This window comes from Halichondria panicea, chromosome 4 (genome assembly GCF_963675165.1).
Source record: "Halichondria panicea chromosome 4, odHalPani1.1, whole genome shotgun sequence".
Classification (NCBI taxonomy): domain Eukaryota; kingdom Metazoa; phylum Porifera; class Demospongiae; order Suberitida; family Halichondriidae; genus Halichondria; species Halichondria panicea.
The window spans coordinates 2,953,055-2,972,903 of NC_087380.1; the positions used below are offsets into that span (position 1 = coordinate 2,953,055).

The 19,849-nt window shown below is 41.5% G+C and overlaps 2 protein-coding genes across 3 annotated transcripts; one reads left to right on the plus strand and one right to left on the minus strand.

Annotated features, from left to right (window-relative positions):
- Positions 1-48: 48 nt before the first annotated feature.
- On the plus strand, positions 49-17,322 carry LOC135335322 (importin-13-like). Of its 2 annotated transcripts, none has more exons than XM_064530784.1 (27): positions 49-166; positions 584-706; positions 1,494-1,552; positions 1,859-2,063; positions 2,380-2,433; positions 2,493-2,571; positions 2,875-2,933; positions 3,130-3,287; positions 3,398-3,482; positions 4,819-4,947; positions 5,142-5,222; positions 9,782-9,862; positions 10,082-10,142; positions 10,198-10,247; positions 10,421-10,516; positions 10,712-10,856; positions 11,264-11,445; positions 11,610-11,873; positions 12,217-12,297; positions 12,857-12,994; positions 13,137-13,233; positions 13,459-13,511; positions 13,896-13,962; positions 14,087-14,235; positions 14,615-14,716; positions 16,204-16,283; positions 17,042-17,322. In XM_064530784.1, the coding sequence occupies exons 1-27, from the start codon at positions 95-97 to the stop codon at positions 17,133-17,135; spliced, it is 2,844 nt and encodes a 947-aa protein (XP_064386854.1). In that variant the 5' UTR covers positions 49-94; the 3' UTR covers positions 17,136-17,322. The 2 variants fall into 2 exon arrangements, with proteins under 2 accessions (XP_064386854.1, XP_064386855.1); XM_064530785.1 differs by lacking the exon at positions 49-166 and adding an exon at positions 167-308 and having other exon boundaries at positions 1,444-1,552.
- LOC135335338 (uncharacterized) lies at positions 6,989-8,327 on the minus strand. The gene has a single exon (XM_064530804.1). The coding sequence runs from the start codon at positions 8,222-8,224 to the stop codon at positions 7,085-7,087; it is 1,140 nt and encodes a 379-aa protein (XP_064386874.1). The 5' UTR covers positions 8,225-8,327; the 3' UTR covers positions 6,989-7,084.
- Positions 17,323-19,849: the final 2,527 nt, after the last annotated feature.

Below are 19,849 nucleotides of genomic sequence, written 5' to 3' on the forward strand. Positions count from 1 at the left end.
CAAAAGACAAATGATTTAAACGTCACATTGCATCACAATAATGGCTCAACAGACGTAGACTATTAGTGAAGCCCTACCCACAAATAGAGAAAAGATGGAGCAGAATAATGATGAATCAGATCCCAGCAGCACGAACATAACAGTTGATATTTCTCAAATAGAACAGGTAGATTGTAGTATTTTATTTCAGGAGAGTACTAACTTGCCTTTGTATTGTGATTCTGGGCTACTAATGATACTAATTTATCTCACTTTATACCATGTGATGGCGGCTTGATTATGAGACGCAACAGCGTAGAGTAGTGAACGTGAGTACACATACTCCCTCGAAACTATTGTATAATTCATAAAACAATACGTACTGAAATGATTACCTTCCTCTGGTGTTAGTCTGAGTACATTAAATGGATTTGTACATCACTGTAATAAGAGACTGTTGAGAGACCTTATCATAATAATTATTTTGATGAAAAACGAGGTTGTTACATAATACCTCGTTCAAAGCTCGTAAATATCATGTTAGCTTGTTTATAGTTTAACTAAAATCGTCCGTCCGTATCTCTATCTACACATATTCCCCCAGGCACTCTACCAGCTGTACAGTGACCCTGATCCTGTGAAGAAGGTAACGGCCGATCGTTGGCTACAAGAAATACAACGAAGCACTCAGGCGTGGAGCATAGCCTGGGCGCTGCTGGAACAACAGGTGACAAGGGAGGCCTTGAATTTCATATCCTTAGATGTGTGGGATGTGTGGGTTGTAGCTTTCCTGTCAGTAGGGAGAATTAAGAGAGTTTGTGGAATGTACAATGAGAAGGATACAAGTATCAGGGATGTGCCCACACTGGTCGGTGGTGGTGGTTGGTACTAACCACCTACCAGGCCTAGTTTACTACATGAAAATAGACACTACTTCAACATTTCTGGGCACACTCTAAGGTGCAAATGTCCACCTTATGTATAGGTATAACTATAATCTTACGGTACGATTGTCTGGAGAACTACCAGAGGAGAATTGTCAGGGTCAAAAGGTCTTAATCATAAAGCTGCTTCCTGAGGACTTAAAAATTGAATTCCACTCAACTAAGCTCCATGTGAATTGGAGATACTAAAGGAAGAGTAGATGAGTGGAATTCAATTAAAGTCCTCTGGAAGCAGCTTTATATGATTAACCCTGACGATCCTCCTCTGGAGAACTACGGTATATGTATTGTATGTGCTACATGTATGTGTTACGTACAGCTAGCGCTGTTCGCATGTATATATATGAGGCATGGGAAGAGAATGACAGACCTTCTACAAACGACTTAATTGCTGTCATATAGCCCAAAATACAGTAGTACAGTTATTGTGTCTTATATGTCATTCTGTGAGCACAAGGTACATCCGTATGTGGTGACTGGGATTTAAATTCAATATGGTTTCCATTTTGAATGCTCTTAGACGATACAGCTGCTATTGATTGCTGCATGTCGTAATTGGATTACTTACAGAGTATAGAGGTTCAAAACTTTGGAGCACTGACACTTACTTCAAAAATAACAAAGCAATGGTGAGTGAAAATATTGCATCCTTTTTCTGGGAATGTTGTTTACACATTTGGTTTGTGTTTACGTTGCCTAATCAACGGATTATTTCTGTCATGGCAACAAGACATGTTAGTCGCACAATGTGAAAGGGAGAGTTTGTCAATTAAGCTTAAAAACAAATGATTTAAAGTTTTAGTAATCTAGTCCCAAACAAATTATTGCGCAGACAACTTGGCTACTAATTAAGCCTTCGCATCATTATTTTCATGGTTTACTATAAATGTACAATTTACCTAATTTTGAAGCCTTAATTGCTTCATCCTTTACAGGGCTGAGTTGCCTAGAGACCAATACGGTGCTGTTCAACAAGAGCTTTTCAAATCCATCGCTAAATTTTCTCTTGGTCCTAAAATGGTGTTAATCCAGCTTTGCCGAGCATTGGTGGGTGTGGCTTTCAATACGATGCCTGATTTATGGCCCAACACAGTCGTCAGCTGTGTTCAAAGTCTACGCAGTGCTACACAGGTTGTCACGGTGAGTTAATGTAAGCAAAGAATTCTACGTAAATTTTATTACAATAGCTGGAGTAAAGAAGGACTATTATTATATATATACAGTGGTGCATATACATCTCATAATGGAATTAAGTTACCAGAGATTAAACTGTCTGCATGTCCTCTAAATGAGGTCACTTTTGGGACCTGTCGAAAATTTCCTTATATTGAGGTGCCCTTATTTCTGGAGTTAATTTGTAGCTTCTGCTTGGAATTAGCAGTCCTCGTTTCAGAGAGATTACATTAAGGTTTCCACGTACCATCTATATTTAAATACTTTTTTGTTTTCCGTACAGGGTGCTGATTTCACTTCAGCAACACTTCAGTTTTTAACGATACTGCCGGAGGAGGTAAGCACAGAGGGCAATAGTTACTCAAAGCAAACGGTGATATCCCCCCCCCCTTTTAGTTTCAGCGGACTATTGACAATGTGACTGCGCAAAGGAGAGGGATTATTAGAAGAGAAATATGCAGTGGATTACAGAGTGGTGAGCTAATCCCTCTCTCTCTCTCTCCCTCCCTCTCTCTCTGTTCGTTTCTCTGTCTCAGTACACAGCGAATCTTTCTTTAGAAATATATAGTCTGCGTATTATACCGACATCTGGTGACAGTGTATGTACGTATAACTGTCTCTCTCTGCACACATACACACACACACACACACACACACACACCACCCACACACACACACACACACACACACACACACACACACCACCTACACACACACACACACACACACACACACCACACACACACCACACACACACCACACACACCTCATACACTAGTACTCTCACTGCTCGAAGAGATGCTGACAAATGCTCGAGATAACTCTGCGAAAATCGATGTACGCAGGTTTCCCTTGTTCTGTGTAGCATTTAATTGCGATGAACGTACACCAACACATATAGTTTTGCTATACACAGCACTTATATATTATATACATGTAATATTCGCTTCTTATGAGTGTTATTGAAAATTGCATGGCCACCTCAGGTCCTCGTGGAGATTAATTACTGAATATTTTTGTTGTATTCCCCCAGGCTATGCACTGCTGCAGCAGCTGGGTTCAGTTTGGGCTCCCTTTGCCCGAAGTTGACTCTCTCATCGACCACCTGTTTGCTTGTCTCCTTGTCCCCGAGTTATTGGAGACGGCCTCAGACACTTTACAAGAGATGCTCTCCCATGACGACTCATTCAAGTGAGAGCATGCTTGTACAATACTGTATGGAGGCTATTTTTAATCCTCATTTTCTGTAGTTCCTAGTGAGGTGTCCTAATCATGAACATTGATGCACCTTAATTTTACAGATATCCAATTTCTCTGCGCAAGTTTCTTCAAAGATTGCTCCAAATTAAAGATTTTATCAGTCTCAAAGTGGAGGAAAATGATGTGGTACGTACTCTGTATGGTTAATATGCCCATTGCTGCATGTATGGTTGCTGCATATGCTTAAACTACCGTATAGCTGTTATTTTCGAGGATTGACCTCGAAACTCGTGCCTCGAAAATTGGTTTACTTCCAGTTCAACTGTAGGGATGTAGTCATTGGAACCTCTATCCTCGAAAATAAAATCCGCGAAATATTTAGTTTGAGCAATCCGTGAAAATGTAGAGACTAGTTTCTCGAAAATAACCCTCTATAACAGTTCCTGCTTTTACATACATAGGGGGATTATTATTATTATAATTATATCCCACTTGGGGTCTGTATCATAGCAATTGGGTGGGTACCATAAACTCCGCATTCCTCCCTTGCCTTGAGGGTACACTGATTTTATAGCTATATATCACTTCCTGAAATATGGGTTAATAGCACAAGTAACAAGCAATAGCAAGGCCCGACGCGAAACCGAATGCTATATACATGTACTAGATCTACCTGATTTACACAGCCAAAAAGATAGCTAGACACTTGTTGGCAAGGGCAGGACAGATGGGTGGGGCTCACTAAACACACCAGGAAGGCTGGAGAAAGGGTCACTGCTTGGACATGGACAAGTTAGTGCGTAGAGCTAGAAGCTTAGCACTAGCTACAACCTATACGCACAAGCTTTTTGTTCGTTTTCAATAGACTGTTAGCTAGTTTTATCCAAGGTGAGGTAGGCTCGGAAGCTTATGTATAGCAAGCACTTTTCATTCCAGTGGGTATATAACACTTACTGTCCACTACATTCGCAACGTAAACCAATTCCTGGCCTCGGGGCTTCGCCCTCGTCCTCGGAGGTTTACTGCCATGTAGTGGACGGTAACAAATCAAACTAAAAAATGTGAAACGTTGCTAGGATTGCCAGGAAAAGCACGAACAAGCGTAGAAATAAAAAATTTGGCCTATGTTCTCTTTAGTTGATTATGTGACTGTGTACAGCGAACATGTAGCTAAAGTGCATGTATGTACATGTATGTCTGCCGTTTATTTCTCATTCATGTACCTTATTTTAGAACCTACCATATAGCGGAGGGCAATATATTTGTGGTTGAGCAATATATTCAGTTTGTGAATCTTATTTTCGTGGTTCCTGCTTGCACTGGTAAAGGTAGTCGAGTCAAGGTCGCTTCATTTGTGGTAAATATTCGTGGTCCAGTGTTCAACCATGAAAAACCATGAATATTTTTTGCTCCCCCCTCCCGGAAATTACCAGCTATATGGTATTTTGTGATGTGGTTTTCCCTCCCATGTATTTCTGATGGGTTTTTCCCTATTCCCCATTTCACTTGTTACTCTCTACAGGATGTGTGTATGAGCTTGGCACAGCTGGTGCAAAACGCAGCCAGTGCTAACCTGAATGTGCTTGTGGGCGTGGCAGATGAGGATGGGGAAGAGGCAGATCTCTGTATGGGCGTGGTCCAGCTCCTCTTGGTACGAGTTATATATACCATCGGCAATATAATTGTGTGTGTGCAGTGTCAGGAGCTTATTGTTGCAGAATCATTATTAGGTTCACTTGGACCATTTTCCAATCCTGGACTAAAAAGTATTCGCAACTACTAGTAGTAGTTACGCATGTACTATACAAAGGACACAGTATTTACAAATATCACGTTTTTGCGCAGGAGTTCACTTGTGTGTCTGGCAACTATCCTGTGGATGAGCTGTGTTCTGAAGTGTCCCTCACCTTCTGGTCCAACTTCATGGTGAGCCCACAACAACTAAATCATACTTACCAGCAGTGGGTGCCTTTGACTTGTGGTTGTGCATGAGAGCAGCACACTGTAATTATAATTATAGCTACATTAATGTAATGTAGCTATAATTATAATTACAGTGTGTTAGCTTACTGCATGGAGAGTAGTGTGCATGGTCAGCATTTTTACTACTACACCGTGCAAATCTTCTTTGAGAAAACATAAATCAATCACTTGTACTATAGCTGTACACAAACAGGCTTGATCTGTACACTATTTCAAGCAGCATGAGGTCAGTTAGTGTAGTAATTCTGTTTTACGCTATTATGTTGAGTGGGATGGACTGTCACTCTGTACGTAAAATCACAAAGTCTATAACTATACGTTGAACTAGCTTGCATTCAATATAAGCACCAGACAGATTACGAGATGTTTATTCGTAGACCGTTGTTATGCAGTGTAACAAGAGTGTACGTGTACGCACAGAGCACACTCAATCACTATTCACTAAATCATGCACACACTAAATTGTGGGGTTAAGGATTAGGAAAACAAATGCTCTCCAGCTCTAAAGCCGACTACATGCATGCATAGCATGTTCCTGTGGCATCTTTTTGCTACAGCCACTGTTAGTATGCTAGCTTATTTCTGTTAACGCAGGGGCGAATCCAGGGGGTGGTTTTGAGGGGCTGAAGCCCCCCCTTTTGAAAAAAACTACCTATGTATTGCTAGTCTGAGGTTACAACAATTTTGCCACCAACCTTGTTACTTATGCATCTGCATCTGCATGTAGACTCACTGACTTAAGATATGCTAGACAACAGCCAGGTCTAGTACTAAGAGTATAAAGGATATAGGCTAGCTAGGTAGGTCTAGCAATTTAAAGTGTATAGGTCAACTATTGCTGTTGCTGAGTCAGCTCCTTCAAGGCTTGTGCAATGTTTTGTAGCCTCGATCTCTTTAGGCCTTGTGAAGGAGGCTATTGTGCATGCTGCTGCAACATGCAGTGATGGAGCAGATCTCAGACTTTTTCAGCTAGTTGCAAAGAAGCAGCCTTACCTCCTCTCACTCTCAGTGCAGTCATTGTGATTCTTTAATTAATTTTAATGTACCAAGAGTGCATGAATGTACATGTAACATCGGATCAGGTGGCTTATACGGCACTGGATGTGAAAACGCCCTAATTTTTGTTATTTTCCCTAAGCTAACCCTAACCCCTCCCCCTTCAAAATTACATCCGGTGCCGTATATGCCATCTGACCCGTACAGTATACAAACCTTTTGTTGATTAGAACGAGTTTTTGTATACATGTACGTATTCGGTATTCACTCATTGATATGAAAGTTTAAAGGTCAAATTGTGAGCAAATTGTAAAAAGCTATCGCTTCCGGCAAGGCGTGAGGGGGATTGCCCCTTTCTACTAGCCCCCCCTCTGGATCCGCCCCTGTAACGTTATTAGTTTATAATTATGCTAGCGTGTATTATACATGATTATATATAACAGTAGGTAGCTGGGTTACTATCACATCAGCTAGCATTCGTACGTACTATAGTATAGAGTAGCATTTGCCTCTTCACCCTCCCCATACTGATATCCAAAGAGATCTATTTGTGTGCTCCGGTATCACAGAGCATTCTTATGTATAGTACCATGCATGTGCTTCTATACACCATCAGGGGATATTGCCTTCCCCCCTACAGCTGATTAGATCCATCCTTCTCTCAGTGCGCATGTGCCAAGGATGTATACATGCAGTAATTTTGGTGTATATGTGTGGGCATGCAATGTTACAAATAAATTTTATCGGTTAGCATGTGTATGTTCGTAATTGAAATTCACTGAAGTCCAACAATTTGCAAAAACTAATAGTCAGTCGATTGTGAAGAACAGTACCCTGTCGGTATGAAGGCCGATCGTCATAAATTTGTTGTCAGGCAAAGCAACTATTGGTGCGCCTTCTTTCTTTCTTAAAAAGCCAACACTTTCACTCTCCAAGCTAATACGCTCCCAGCTATTACATGTAGTTGGGTTATTAGTTTTGTTTAGGTTGTACTTACGTATCTCACGCCTCGAATAATCTAAATTCGAATCAACGCACCCTTCACCAATCAGAGTACCATTTAAACTTAGTGCACCATTTGAACCTATTTCCCGGCAGAGAAACTCAGTGGGTGATGCTTGGGCTGGAGGCACTTGCTCGAATATCGGAGGCTCACATGAGCTGAGGAGCGAATCTAGGTGATACTTTATGCACTTTGAATCATTGTAATAGATGACCCAGAGGTGTGAATCATAGAATTTAGCATCACCACCACTCCGCTCCTCTATTGAAGGGCGAAAGCTAGCTGCTGCTGTTGACCATTGCTTGCTTACGGTATTCATTATTTTGATATCAGTGCATGTAAATACAATAAGAGCTTCTCCCACACAAAATGCATTCAGGGCGGCATTAAGGTAGTCGTAGGTATCATCGTAGGCAGGTTGATGATACCGTGGGGCCCCCCTTGGCATTGGTGGGTACTCTTCAGTCCACTGTTGCTTGGCCCCCTGTCCAGTCAGAGTGTACAGCTTGTTATCCTCACCAATAGCTGTCAGCTCTCCCTGGATCGTGGTAACACATACGGGAAGTTCAGCCCTACCACTTTGAGCACGTAAAGGGACATCGGGGAGTTGGTACCAGGTGTCAATGGTGGACTTGTACATGTATACTGTTCTGGATCCCAGAAAAGAGAAGTAAACAACATGGCCGTGAGTAGTGTAATGGAAACGGATATCGATATCGTCGGTTTTTTCATAAGTATTTTCATTGCTTAATTTATAAGGTGCAGTTCCACCAAGGAATGACTTTATTATTGGTGACTTCACCTGTGACAGCTTTTCTATTTTTCGTATTATTCGTAGTTCTTTGTAACGGTTTTTTCCCAAACCCAGTATTGAGTACCAGTATTGAGTCCTTTGCCTCTTGGTACCAATACCAGAGGTACTTGGAACATCATGAGCTGCAGCCATTAATTGCCTGGTAGAAACTGAATATTTAGCCTTTAATTGAAGTAGCCTTTGAGATCCTCTGTTTAAGATCTAGTCTATACTGATTTTGTGCTGTCTTGTCAAAATTTACTAATTAAAGCAGGATGTGAGAATATCACAACATTACCACAACAATACCACAACATACCATAAAGATTCCAACACTTGCATAATCGAGTTACCTCAGGTATCAAGCAAAATCAAAAGTATAATAAATATGTAGAGTGTTCATTGATGTGATACTATAGTAGCATTTGCCCCAACTCTGGTCGTCACTGATAACTATGAGTATAGCAACACTTCCGCACAATAGTCATGCTGTTGCACCAGAGAAGGAACGACAGACAGGCGCTGGTGCAGCCTCGTTCCCAGCCTCATTGTCTCTAAACTAACACTATGCCGCCAACTAGTATTTTTCAACTTCGTTCTATTAAAAAAAATCGGCCTGGGACCAAGGCTAGCACTGGTGCAACTCTTGTCTTGAGTTAGTCAGGCTTTGATATTATCCACTCACGGTTGCCCATGCACACCGTATGTTAATTGCTGTACCAGCCTGTCGTACCTCCTTTTCTGTTGCATACAGGGCAGTGCTACAAACCACAGACCACTGTACAGTAACTACGAGTGTTGACATAATTATACAGTTTGGTAAATGCGAAGTTCATCAATATGAGGGATGAATAATGATCTGTATTAGGACGCAGCGGTATGTTAGTTGATGGCGGCGGCTCAGCCTCGAATATGTTAAGGCGGCCGTGTATAAATTGAAGCTGGAACCATTTAGCTAATTAGTAAATGGTGCTCCTGTGCTACCCCATCAAATACCATGAGCGGCCTGATATTGAGGTCAGCGCTAGAGCCTAGAGCAACTATCTGGTCTCGATGGTAACACGAGAGCACTAATTTGTACCACCCCGGCTCTTTACAGATACTGAAAACTAGTAATCTGCAAGAGAAGTTTGGAAAAATCCAATTAGTGCCAATATTAGCTAAAGTCAAAGTGTTCCAACCTCATCTTATTCAGCCTCAGTAACATATTCAAGGCTAAGCCGCCACAACTAACTAAACATCATTTTGGCAGTCTTCATTTATAGAGTATTGAGTCCTTTCCCTTGGAGCATCAGCCATGGTCTGGTAGAATTTATTAGAGTTGATTAAAGTATGCATGCCTTTGTATAATTATTGTTGCAGAGTACCGTATAGTGGGAAATTTTCGTGGGTACAAATTTTCACTATTAAATTTTGGCTCCAGAACCCTCAGCAGAAATTTTCTAATATTCGCGTTTCAATGCCAGGAAACCACACACACCAATAGCTTTGCATGTGAAATACCGGTGCGTAGGATTTCTCCCAGTTTTAATTTTTGCGCTAACTGTTTGCCCTCAAATTTTGCACCTCACGAAATTTCCCGCTGTATGGTATAGTAGCGAAGCTCATTATATCACTTTGTGCTGAGCATACAGAATGTGAGAAGTACCATAATTACTGTGAAAACACAAATTTGTCAGCTATCACATTCAACATTTCTACCATACACAGGACCACATTGCTTCAGATGATCCAGACAGGAGCAGGTTTCTCTCTGGGTTCTATGGATCCATTATCCGCTCTCTCCTTGAGGTAAGGAAGAATACGGCACTATATTGAGTTACCAACCTCCCTTCAAGAGAATGATTCATGCGTCCCTAATTTTACTTGCATGTATATTGTGCACTAAACAAGCAGCCTCTTACACACAACAACAACATTATTTTTGGCTTCTTCAAAAATGTTAAAATTTCACTGTGTATGAAAATGGCTATAATTGTCAAATTTCATATTTACTTGTGCATATTGCAGGTGTTTCCAGATAAGGCGCAATACCCACTGGAGAAAGAGTGGCAAGACGACTGGATAGAGGGTCAGTTAAATGCACTTCTTTTTGTCTATATTTTGAACTTTGTATGACCCCATAGAGGACCGTGACAACTTCACAAAGTACAGAGAGGATCTGTGTGACGTGGGGGTAAGCATGCATGATAGAAAATGTACGAGTAGATGCATTCAATATACCGGTAGACCTAATTCTATGACCGTGACCATTTTCACTCATTGAATGCTATGTGTAGGAGCTAATATTGTATTTTTCAACCTATACAAAGACTAGAATTTAATCTTGAAAATGTGTGTTCATTGTAGGAGTGTATTCAGAGGACTATGCACATGGAGTACATACAGCACCTCTCCACCCTCTTGTCGTCGTTGCTTGCCTCCTCGCAACCCCCCTCCTGGCAGGTGAGACACGCAACACAGTTACATCACATTATGGGTGCATGCTAATTATTGTGAGGACTTCCCTTCAGAGCTACTTACAAAGTGCCTAATATCCAAGGGTTTAATTTAATTTTACAATGTTACATGCATGTATTTAGAATGTTTTGCAACAACTTAATTTACAAAAACTTTTGCGAAATCGGTTATGCCCCACAGTCAATTGAAGCGATCCTGTACCTCCTGCAAGGTGTCTCCTCCCACCTCCATCAGCACAGCTCCCCTCATCTGCAGTCAGTCATCTCTCTCTTCCCTAGAATGCCCCTCCATCCCATACTAGTGAAGACTGCTCTAACACTGTTAGGTAAGCATCTCTGGATTCAAGCTCATGCATGCACAGTGCTGTTTTAGCACTATCAATCTTGCTAAATCCTGCCTATCAACATCACCACATGCTTGGGGTGGGGGATCAGTGGTGGTGGTGGTGGTGGTGGTGGTAGTGGTGGTTGGTGGTGGGAACTAAAGTAGGTGTAGTACCAGTAACATGCAGTCCCCATGTGTACACACCAAAGGTGTTAGTGGCCTGGTAGCAGGCCAGTGTCAGTTGTGTAGTGCCCAAAACTTGGTGTGATTTCTTTCCACAGATGATATCATTGTATCAAGTCCACTCAATATACAGTACTCACTGTACTCACACCATTTTGTACATACATATAATTTCTGCTGTCATTTGATTTAATTGAGTCATGAGTAAGTTCCTTATGCCCCCAGGCTGTCTGTCCAGCTGGTTCAAGGACCATGTGGACCTCTTACAAGCCGTTCTCCCCATGATCCTTGATGCGCTGAGTCAGCCATCTCTTGCACCCAATGCTGCGTTGGCCTTCAGGGATGTGTGTGGAGAGTGTGCAGCTGAGCTAGCCCCAGTGGTGCTCCAGATTGTGCCAGTCTGCAAGGTGCTGTCTTTTCTATTAATGTGTTTAGATTCATGCAGTGTTTGCTCTTGATATTCCATCCTCAACAAATTAATTTTATTGTAGATTTAGCAATTTATGTATGTACATACAATGTAATTATGCTATATATATTTGGCAATCCAACATTGTCGTTTAAATTTCAGACTGCTCTCTCCAACCCGGACCTTGACTCTCGAGATTGTGTGCGACTGATATCAGCTATCGGCAGCGTCCTCTCGTCAATGTCTGCCAAGGACCTCCTCTCTCCCCTCGAGTCCCTCGTCCAGTCACGGGTTGAGAGTTTACAAGCCCTAGCGATGACGGACGTATCGCCATTGACAAAGGGACAGGTGGAGAAGGAGCTCGTTATACTATCGTCACTTTGTCATCATATTTACCCCACACTGCAGAGTGGAGAAGAACACCCTGTGAGTGTGTGAGTGTGAGTGTGAGTGTGTGTGTGAGTGTGTGAGTGTGTGTGTGAGTGTGTGTGTGTGTGTGGGTGTGTGTGAGTGTGTGTGTGAGTGTGAGTGTGTGAGTGTGTGTGTGTGTGTGTGTGTGTGTGTGTGTGTGTGTGTGAGTGTGGGTGTGGGTGTGTGTGTGTGAGTGTGTGTGTGTGTGTGTGTGTGTGTGTGTGAGTGTGTGTGAGTGAGTTTGAGTGTGTGTGTGTGAGTTGTGAGTGTGTGGGTGTGGGTGTGTGTGTGGGTGTGTGAGTGTGTGTGGGTGTTAGTGTGCAGATATTATAGATTTTTTTTTTGTGAATCTGTGCAGGTTGTTCTTCTGCTGATTCAGCTGTTTCCTTCCTTGCAAGCCCTCGTCAGTAAATGGTGCACTGACCACGACATTGTAGAGGTAAATAAACCATCCACAGTCATGCTAGTGCTATAGAGTGGTTTGTATTCCAATACAATAATTACCGTCTTTCTTCTAATTACATTTCCAGTGGTGCACATGCAAATAGATCGATGAATAAGGACTTTTAAATAGAGGGACTTATACATGACTGTAGCGATAGAACTTAGTAGCTGTTCCATGAGGCATGCGCATATTGTATGTTAGTCTGGGTTTCGGGCCGCGTTATACTAATTATTTAAGCACGAAGTAAAATTTATTTGGTTTTCAATTAGAGTAAAAAGTTTTTGGACTTGGCGTTTCTATTAGGGTGGCGCTGTAATTGTAAGAAAAAGTAATACTGTGGATGGATAACCCCTTTGTATCTGCCACTTTGGTGGCCTTTGTTGGGGACCTGGCCTTTATTATATAACATAGGGGTGATGTAATCAGAGCTAGGGTTCAACTGTTTTAGTTTAGCTAATATTATTACTTGTATATCGAGTCTCTTACTCTGAGTCAACCTCCCCTTTACCCCACCCCTTTACTCCATCCCCCACATACATACACACACACACAGAGCATTTGTATCTGTTTCAACCGAGGCATGCGTACTGTAGGGGAGCAGTATGTCCCCCTGCTGGAGGGCACCGTGGAAATAGTTGTGCAATGTTACGCCGCAGTACATCACTCAAAGCTTCTGGACACGGCCACACAGGTGAGGAGGGGTGTGTTCATTGATCATTCCAACTAAAATCTAATAGTCTATAGCCTCCGACGAAATGTATAACAATACAATAAGAAAAAAACTGGCCTGCATGGTAACAAGGCTTATATTATAATTATATCTCCATGCACAGATAGTGGAGGTGTTTGGTAAGGAGGGCTCATGCTCACAGATCATCGGCACTCTGGTGGCACAGCTGCACTCCACCTCAGTACAGGTCTTCCAGGGAGGTACGAGTGTGTGTACGTGGTGTGTGTATCTGGAGGGGGTACTATAGCTATGTACATCAACGGTGATGCTTTTGTCCACAAGTGCATGTACGTTGCCATCATAGCAAATCTGATTGTTTAATTGTGCAGTATTTTCGAATGTAACTATTACTTAAATTCTGGAAAGACAGTATTATTTTGAGCCTAATGAAAACATTTCTCCAACTTGGGTTCCATCTGCTGCAGGTATAGCGGAACACCCGGACACTGTACAGGCGTACCTCGGCCTCATGACGGCTGTGAGTATACATGTGTTGTCCAATTGCTTCTTTGCAGTGACATGTGTATTATTGTGATAACGGTGCATGAATGGTGGGACTATCCTGGGATGCCCTATATATACGTCCTAGAACGTCCCAAGTACTGTCCTCCCAAGTGTAGGCAACACTGGACATCACTGTATTATGGTCACCTTCTATAATAGTAAATGCAACCTATAGTTTAAACCTGTGTTAGCTGGCCACCTTTTTATTACACCCAGTGAGTTGGTCTGGCCAAGGGTGCAAAGGGTGCATTGCAGCCCTCTATAGACAGCTTTCACTGTATTATGTACATAGGAAAGAACCACTAATTCCTTGCTTACACTAGTACACTGTGCAGTTACACATGTCTATTTTGCTCAGGTTGTGAAGGTCTGCTCCTATTTGTTTGTAAACTCAGAGAGCATCGCTAATAACCTCTTTGAAATCAGTGAGTCTGCATGCATGTTCAGTAATTATTTATATACACGTATGCATTTAACAACTGTGCGTCTAGTGTTTTTGGTTTCTGCTGACAACACTATTCAGGGTACACACATTACACGCCCTCACAGGTCTGACCACCCTCCAATTACCCGAGCAGCCCACAGTAACAGCCTCATCTTCTTTCTTTGTTGCCTTCATCTCCCTATTCCCTTCCAACGAGGCGGTTAACCAAACCCTCTCCCTCAACGGCCGAACACTAGTGCAGTACATCCTACAAGTAAGACATTATTATGCAAGCAATTGTCACTGTCTGCAATAGCAGCAAGGTACATGTAGTCAGTTATTTGAGCACTTTATGTGAGCTGCATGTGCTCTGTGGGGAATGTTCTGGAAGTTAACAGAACTTTTTGATGTGTATACATGTACGTAATCATTCATGTACATTGTATCAGTATTTACTTCTTCCCTGAGTGTATATATAAGGTGTGTACAAATGTAAATTGCAGTGAACTGCATATAGACAAACTGCAAAACCACAATGAAAATTCAGTTTTTATTTCCCCAAAACTCTGATGTGTTGCAATACTCTGTACCATGCATCTACTGTATACTGGTGATTTCACATCAGTCTCTATAATGTCTCCTCTCCTGCACAGGCCATAGCGTGGGCGGCCCCTCGATCCTATCTCAGGATGCTTGCCGACATTTTGTCAGCTCTCAGTAGCAGCTGTACCTCCCAGCTGTCACAGTGGCTCGAGGTATATTGTGTATGTGTAGCTATACAATATTGCACTATGGGTAAAAATGTAAATTGGTAATTTATAACAGTAGTTTGTTCTACTTAGTGCTGATCACATGATCTCCAGCCAATCAGCTTATCTGAAAGTAGTCAGGTGACCATGGATAAATAACTTAATCCACACTTAAGTGTGCTTTAAGTTGGTTTGTTAATGCACACTTTTTATCGAACAATCATAATACAAGCAGATTGAATCTGAATGTCATCATAATTATAATAATAATACAAGCAGATTGAATATGTACACGTACACAAGCAAAGCTTAGAAAGTTGAATGTTATTGTTTCGACTTGTTTCATGTGTACCAAATTGCTGACTTGACCATAGCATCACTTTTTCGTCTGGAGAAATAGGCTCAGCTTGCTTCAAAGATGTACATACCTGTACCTAAGCCAGATCCATAAGATTGTTTCATCAAAGGTGCTTCGAATATCATAGCTTTCCAAAAGAGCAAACAGATACTCATTGCCATATAGTTTGCGCACAAAGTTTCCCATCCAGTAAGCCAGATCAGCTGGAGGCATATCCAGTAGTGGGATTGGGACTGTTGGTCAGCAGGAGAAATAAGTCGAGAACATGCCCAGTCAGTCCAGATAGCTTTAGATCGTATCTCCTTCTCCTTTGCATCAGTTACTGGATCTACAAACCTACTAAAATTTGCTATTACGTCTAGCTAGCTAGCCAGGGTGTCATACAGGGGGGGGGGAAAGGGGGGATATCCCCCCCCTATCTCCAATTTCCCCCCCCTTTTTTGCTGACTGAGGGTCCATAGCTGGCAATTTTACATACTATGAAATAACAGTTGACCTTTTTTTAGCAAAATTTTCTGGTTACTTTTCTTATTTCCCCCCTCTACTTCAAAATCCTGTATGAAACCCTGCTAGCTAGCCACCAGCAACTGATTTAAAATGTAGCTAGATCTAGCTGCCACGAGGCTAGAGCTCACGTGACAGCACTAAATCCTTTAGAACACACCTAGCCAAGTCACGTGTTTTAATGCTGGTGCACTCGGATGGCCTCTTGGTTACGTAATGCACTCGGCTGCGCCTCGAGCACCACGTTAACCTCGAGGCCATCCTCGGCACGCAGATTAAAACACTTAATCTTGGCTAGGTGTGTTCTAAATAATACTTAAATTAGCAATTTAGAATTTTTAATTATAATGACGGTAAAAAAGGAATTATAAAGAAACAATTGTCTATTTTAAGCCTGCATGCGTGTGACATGTGCATGTATTTAAACCATGAGCGGATCACTGCTTAGTTCAGGGAAACCATCTTCGGAGAAATTGGAGTCGTCTCCGTAATCAGAATTACACACCATATAATTAATTCTACTCTCTGAGAAAACGACTGGTCTCCAAGCAAGCTTTGTTTAAATGCCTCTATACTTTCTGGCGTTTCTATACTCGACCTCACACACACACACATGCACACATTATTGCAGGATCTCCTCTCTCAAGATGGCTACCCGTCCACCCACCTCACCATTGTGGAGAAACAACAGTTCAAGTCCACCATGCTGAAGTGAGCAGTCTCGGCTGTCTGAATGAGAGACGGAGTGCAATAAGCTCTAGCCTCATTCCTAGCCGAGTTGTCTCTAAGGATATACCACACCTAAAAGGAGGATATGCACCCATATATATCCTCTGCTATACCGTGGTTACTCCGAGGCGTAGTCGAGGGGTATGTAACCATGGTAGCAGAGGATTTATGGGGTGAAATCCTCCGAGTAGGTGTGATATATCACTTACCCCACTTAATCGTAGCACTATAAAAGGACCTCCCCCTAGCAACAATTTAATCCACGATGCAGACTGCAAGACTATGCTGAATTTCGCAGTCGTCAAGAGCTAGTTGAGCAACATGTCGACTCATTACAGAGCTTCCTTGGTCCAAGTGTTGACCATTCGACGTCTCTTATACTGGAGTTGCAAGCTCTTCTTGGATAAAATGTATCTAAACCACGCCCATGGACCCGAGAAGCTTCTGTGTTTTTTTGCCATCGCTTTGAGTTTTAGTACTGTCAAGCATGGCTCTTTCTTGAACAAATGAAAAAAAACTTGCATGCCTGGGGCTGTATAATTATGTATCCTATATACAGCTGTTGACCAATGAGATCAATTAGTGGAGACGTAAGTATAACGCTAGTTTCTACCCTAAAAAATCGGCCTGGGACCGAGGCTAATCGTAATGCTCATAATTATTGTGAACTGATGTACATTTATTACTATCTTGACCCCCCCCCCCCACACACACACACACACACACTCCTACACATGCAGGAACAACAAGAAATTGATAAAAGACAAAGTGAACGAGTTCTCTCTGATGTGCAGAGGTTATCATGGAACACTGTATGCAGCGGAGACCTCCTAGTGGGTGTGGTCTATATTCTTTTTAATATGACTTACGTATTGTGTGTTGTGCACTCCTAATTTTCACAAGTCTATAATTATTATTTCACAATCACTAATTTGTTGTGTACAATCAGACAATTGTTGTCATGGACACAGCAGAACCAGTTTTTACGAGAACAACTATACGTATATTATAGTGATCACAATTTCAATGACAATGCATGCATGCATGGGGTGCTTGATTGGAAGTAGAGCCAAAAGTTCATATATACATTTTGTACACATATATAAGTAAACGATCAAGCATTTATAAAGTGTCTGAGCTAGGGTGAGTTTATAACAAGTATATAGTCTTGATATAGCATAATTTTTTGCTCAGCAAATGAAAATTATATAATGGTGAGGTCACTTTTGGGATGTGAGTAGGCGTACGCTGTCCAACATACAGAGAGCTGAAGTGTATAATAAACATTACAGTATAATCTTATCCAATGGACCATACATCGTACGCGTCCCTCTGTCCCTGTTCTGTAATTATACATACCATCATAATTATAGAGATTTCTCAATAATCTGTACCATAGGTACAAATTTGGGTATTATGAGTCATCTAAATGTTTCTGACCCCCAGGCCTGGCCTGTCTTGCAGTAATCTTGAGGGAGCTAAATAGCCTGTTCACTAACTACTATGGTCAATAGGCTTGCATGCAAGCAAAAAAATAGTGACAATGCTTTGTTTGCAGCTAATGCTAGCATTTAGTGTTCAAAGAGATTCGGAGACAGGGGGGTATTATGAGACACCATTACAATTAATGCTAATTGGCTACTCTAACATGATATTAAAATAATTATTATAGTGATTATTCTGCCTATAAAAACAGTTACTCCTGTTTAATTTTAACAGATATACCTATAGTGAATTTTACTAAAAAACATTTGGCACCCACTTAAATTTTTTAATCAGCTGTCTCATTGGTTCCGTCTTCTTATACCATAATTATAATGTTTCGGTCAGTAACATAATTATAAACATAATTATACCTCATACATATACCACTATATACAATCTCTGGCATCTCTGGCATCTCAGCATTTATATAGGAACTAATTCTAATAGCAATATAATTATGCACAGTGTACAATTCAGTGTCCATCACAAAAATTAATAGTCAGTCAACTGTGAAAAACACTACCTTATTGGTACAACAGCCAATCGTCATGAATCTGTTGTCAGGCAAAGCAATGATCACTGCCCCTTTGATTTTCTTTAACAATCCAACAGTCTCCCAGCTTTCGTCAGTTTGGCTGTACTTAAGTATCATACGGCTTGGAAGGTTTAGCCCACTACAGCAACAGTCTTCATCATCACGATAATTTTCAGTGATTATTCTACCATTTGAACTCGTTCTCAGCCGATTGCCCTGAGGGTAAATTTTAAACTCAGTGGGTGATACCTGGACTAGAGGTACTTGCTCGAATATAGAAGGCTCACATGAGCTGAGGAGTGTATCTAGGTGATACTTTGTGCACTGATACTTTGCACGCTCTGACCCAGAGATGTGAATCGTGGAATTCAACAAAGGGTCGTGTTTCACCACCTCGCCAAAACTCTAAATGACCTGAATACCTGTGAAGACTGTGAAGAAGGCTAGCTCCTGCTGTTGACCATTGCTTGCTTACGGTATTCATTATTTTGATAGCGTTGATTGTAAATACAATAAGAGCTTCTCCCACACAAATTGCAAGTAGGATATCTTTATTTTGATCTTGAAGCATTGGTGGGTACTCTTCAGTCCACTGTTGCTTTGCCCCCTGTCCAGTCAGAGTGTACAACTTGTTATTGTCACTATTTCCACCTATAGCAGTCAGCTCTCCATAAATCATGATAAAAGCACATACGTATTGAGCAGGGCAATCGGGGAGTAGGTACCAGGTGTCAATGGTGGACTTGTACATGTGTACTGTTCTGTGATGAGAATATAAATACACTACATGGCCGTGAGTAGTGTAATGAGCCTTTATACCATCAGATGGTGCAGTTCCAGCAAGGTATGACTTGATTTGGATTGGTAGTGACTCCTCCACCTGCAGCTGTTTTTTATAACATGTTCGAGTCGCAACACTTTGATCCAAACCCCAATTAATCACACGCTTATCATTGTCGATCATGTCATGAACTACATCACAATAACTGCACGAACAATACCTCCTCTTCTTAATCTTGACAAAATCATCACTGAAATCATAATTAGTCTTTCGGTTCTTGACACTAGAAGTGCTTGGAGCATCAGCCATTGTCTGATAGAGTATTATTTAACAGAAGATGAGCTGCTTTATTTGAACCAGCGAACTGTATGTGCCACTGGGAAAAGTGACAAAAAGTAAATGGCTGCCACAATGTGATGCCTTGGTGCGCATGCGCAATCGAGGTGCGTACGTATACGCGTGTGTAGACTGCATGATAGAGATATACTCTTGATGCTATACTATTATTGCTCAAGGATATAATTATGGATCAATGAAGTGCAAATAAGAGTTTCTATAGGCTTCTAGTCATGTTTTATTGATTGCAAAATAATGCTTGGTTCTCCAGTTGTGCCTAGTTTTGTTTTGCTTACTTAGAATGTCATGCAGCCTTTTCAGAGAGTGCGTAGAAAAAATTGTCCATGGAATGTTGCTACTCTACATAGTAGTTAGCTTTGCACTAGAACGCTAGCTATTGGTAGCTGCAAG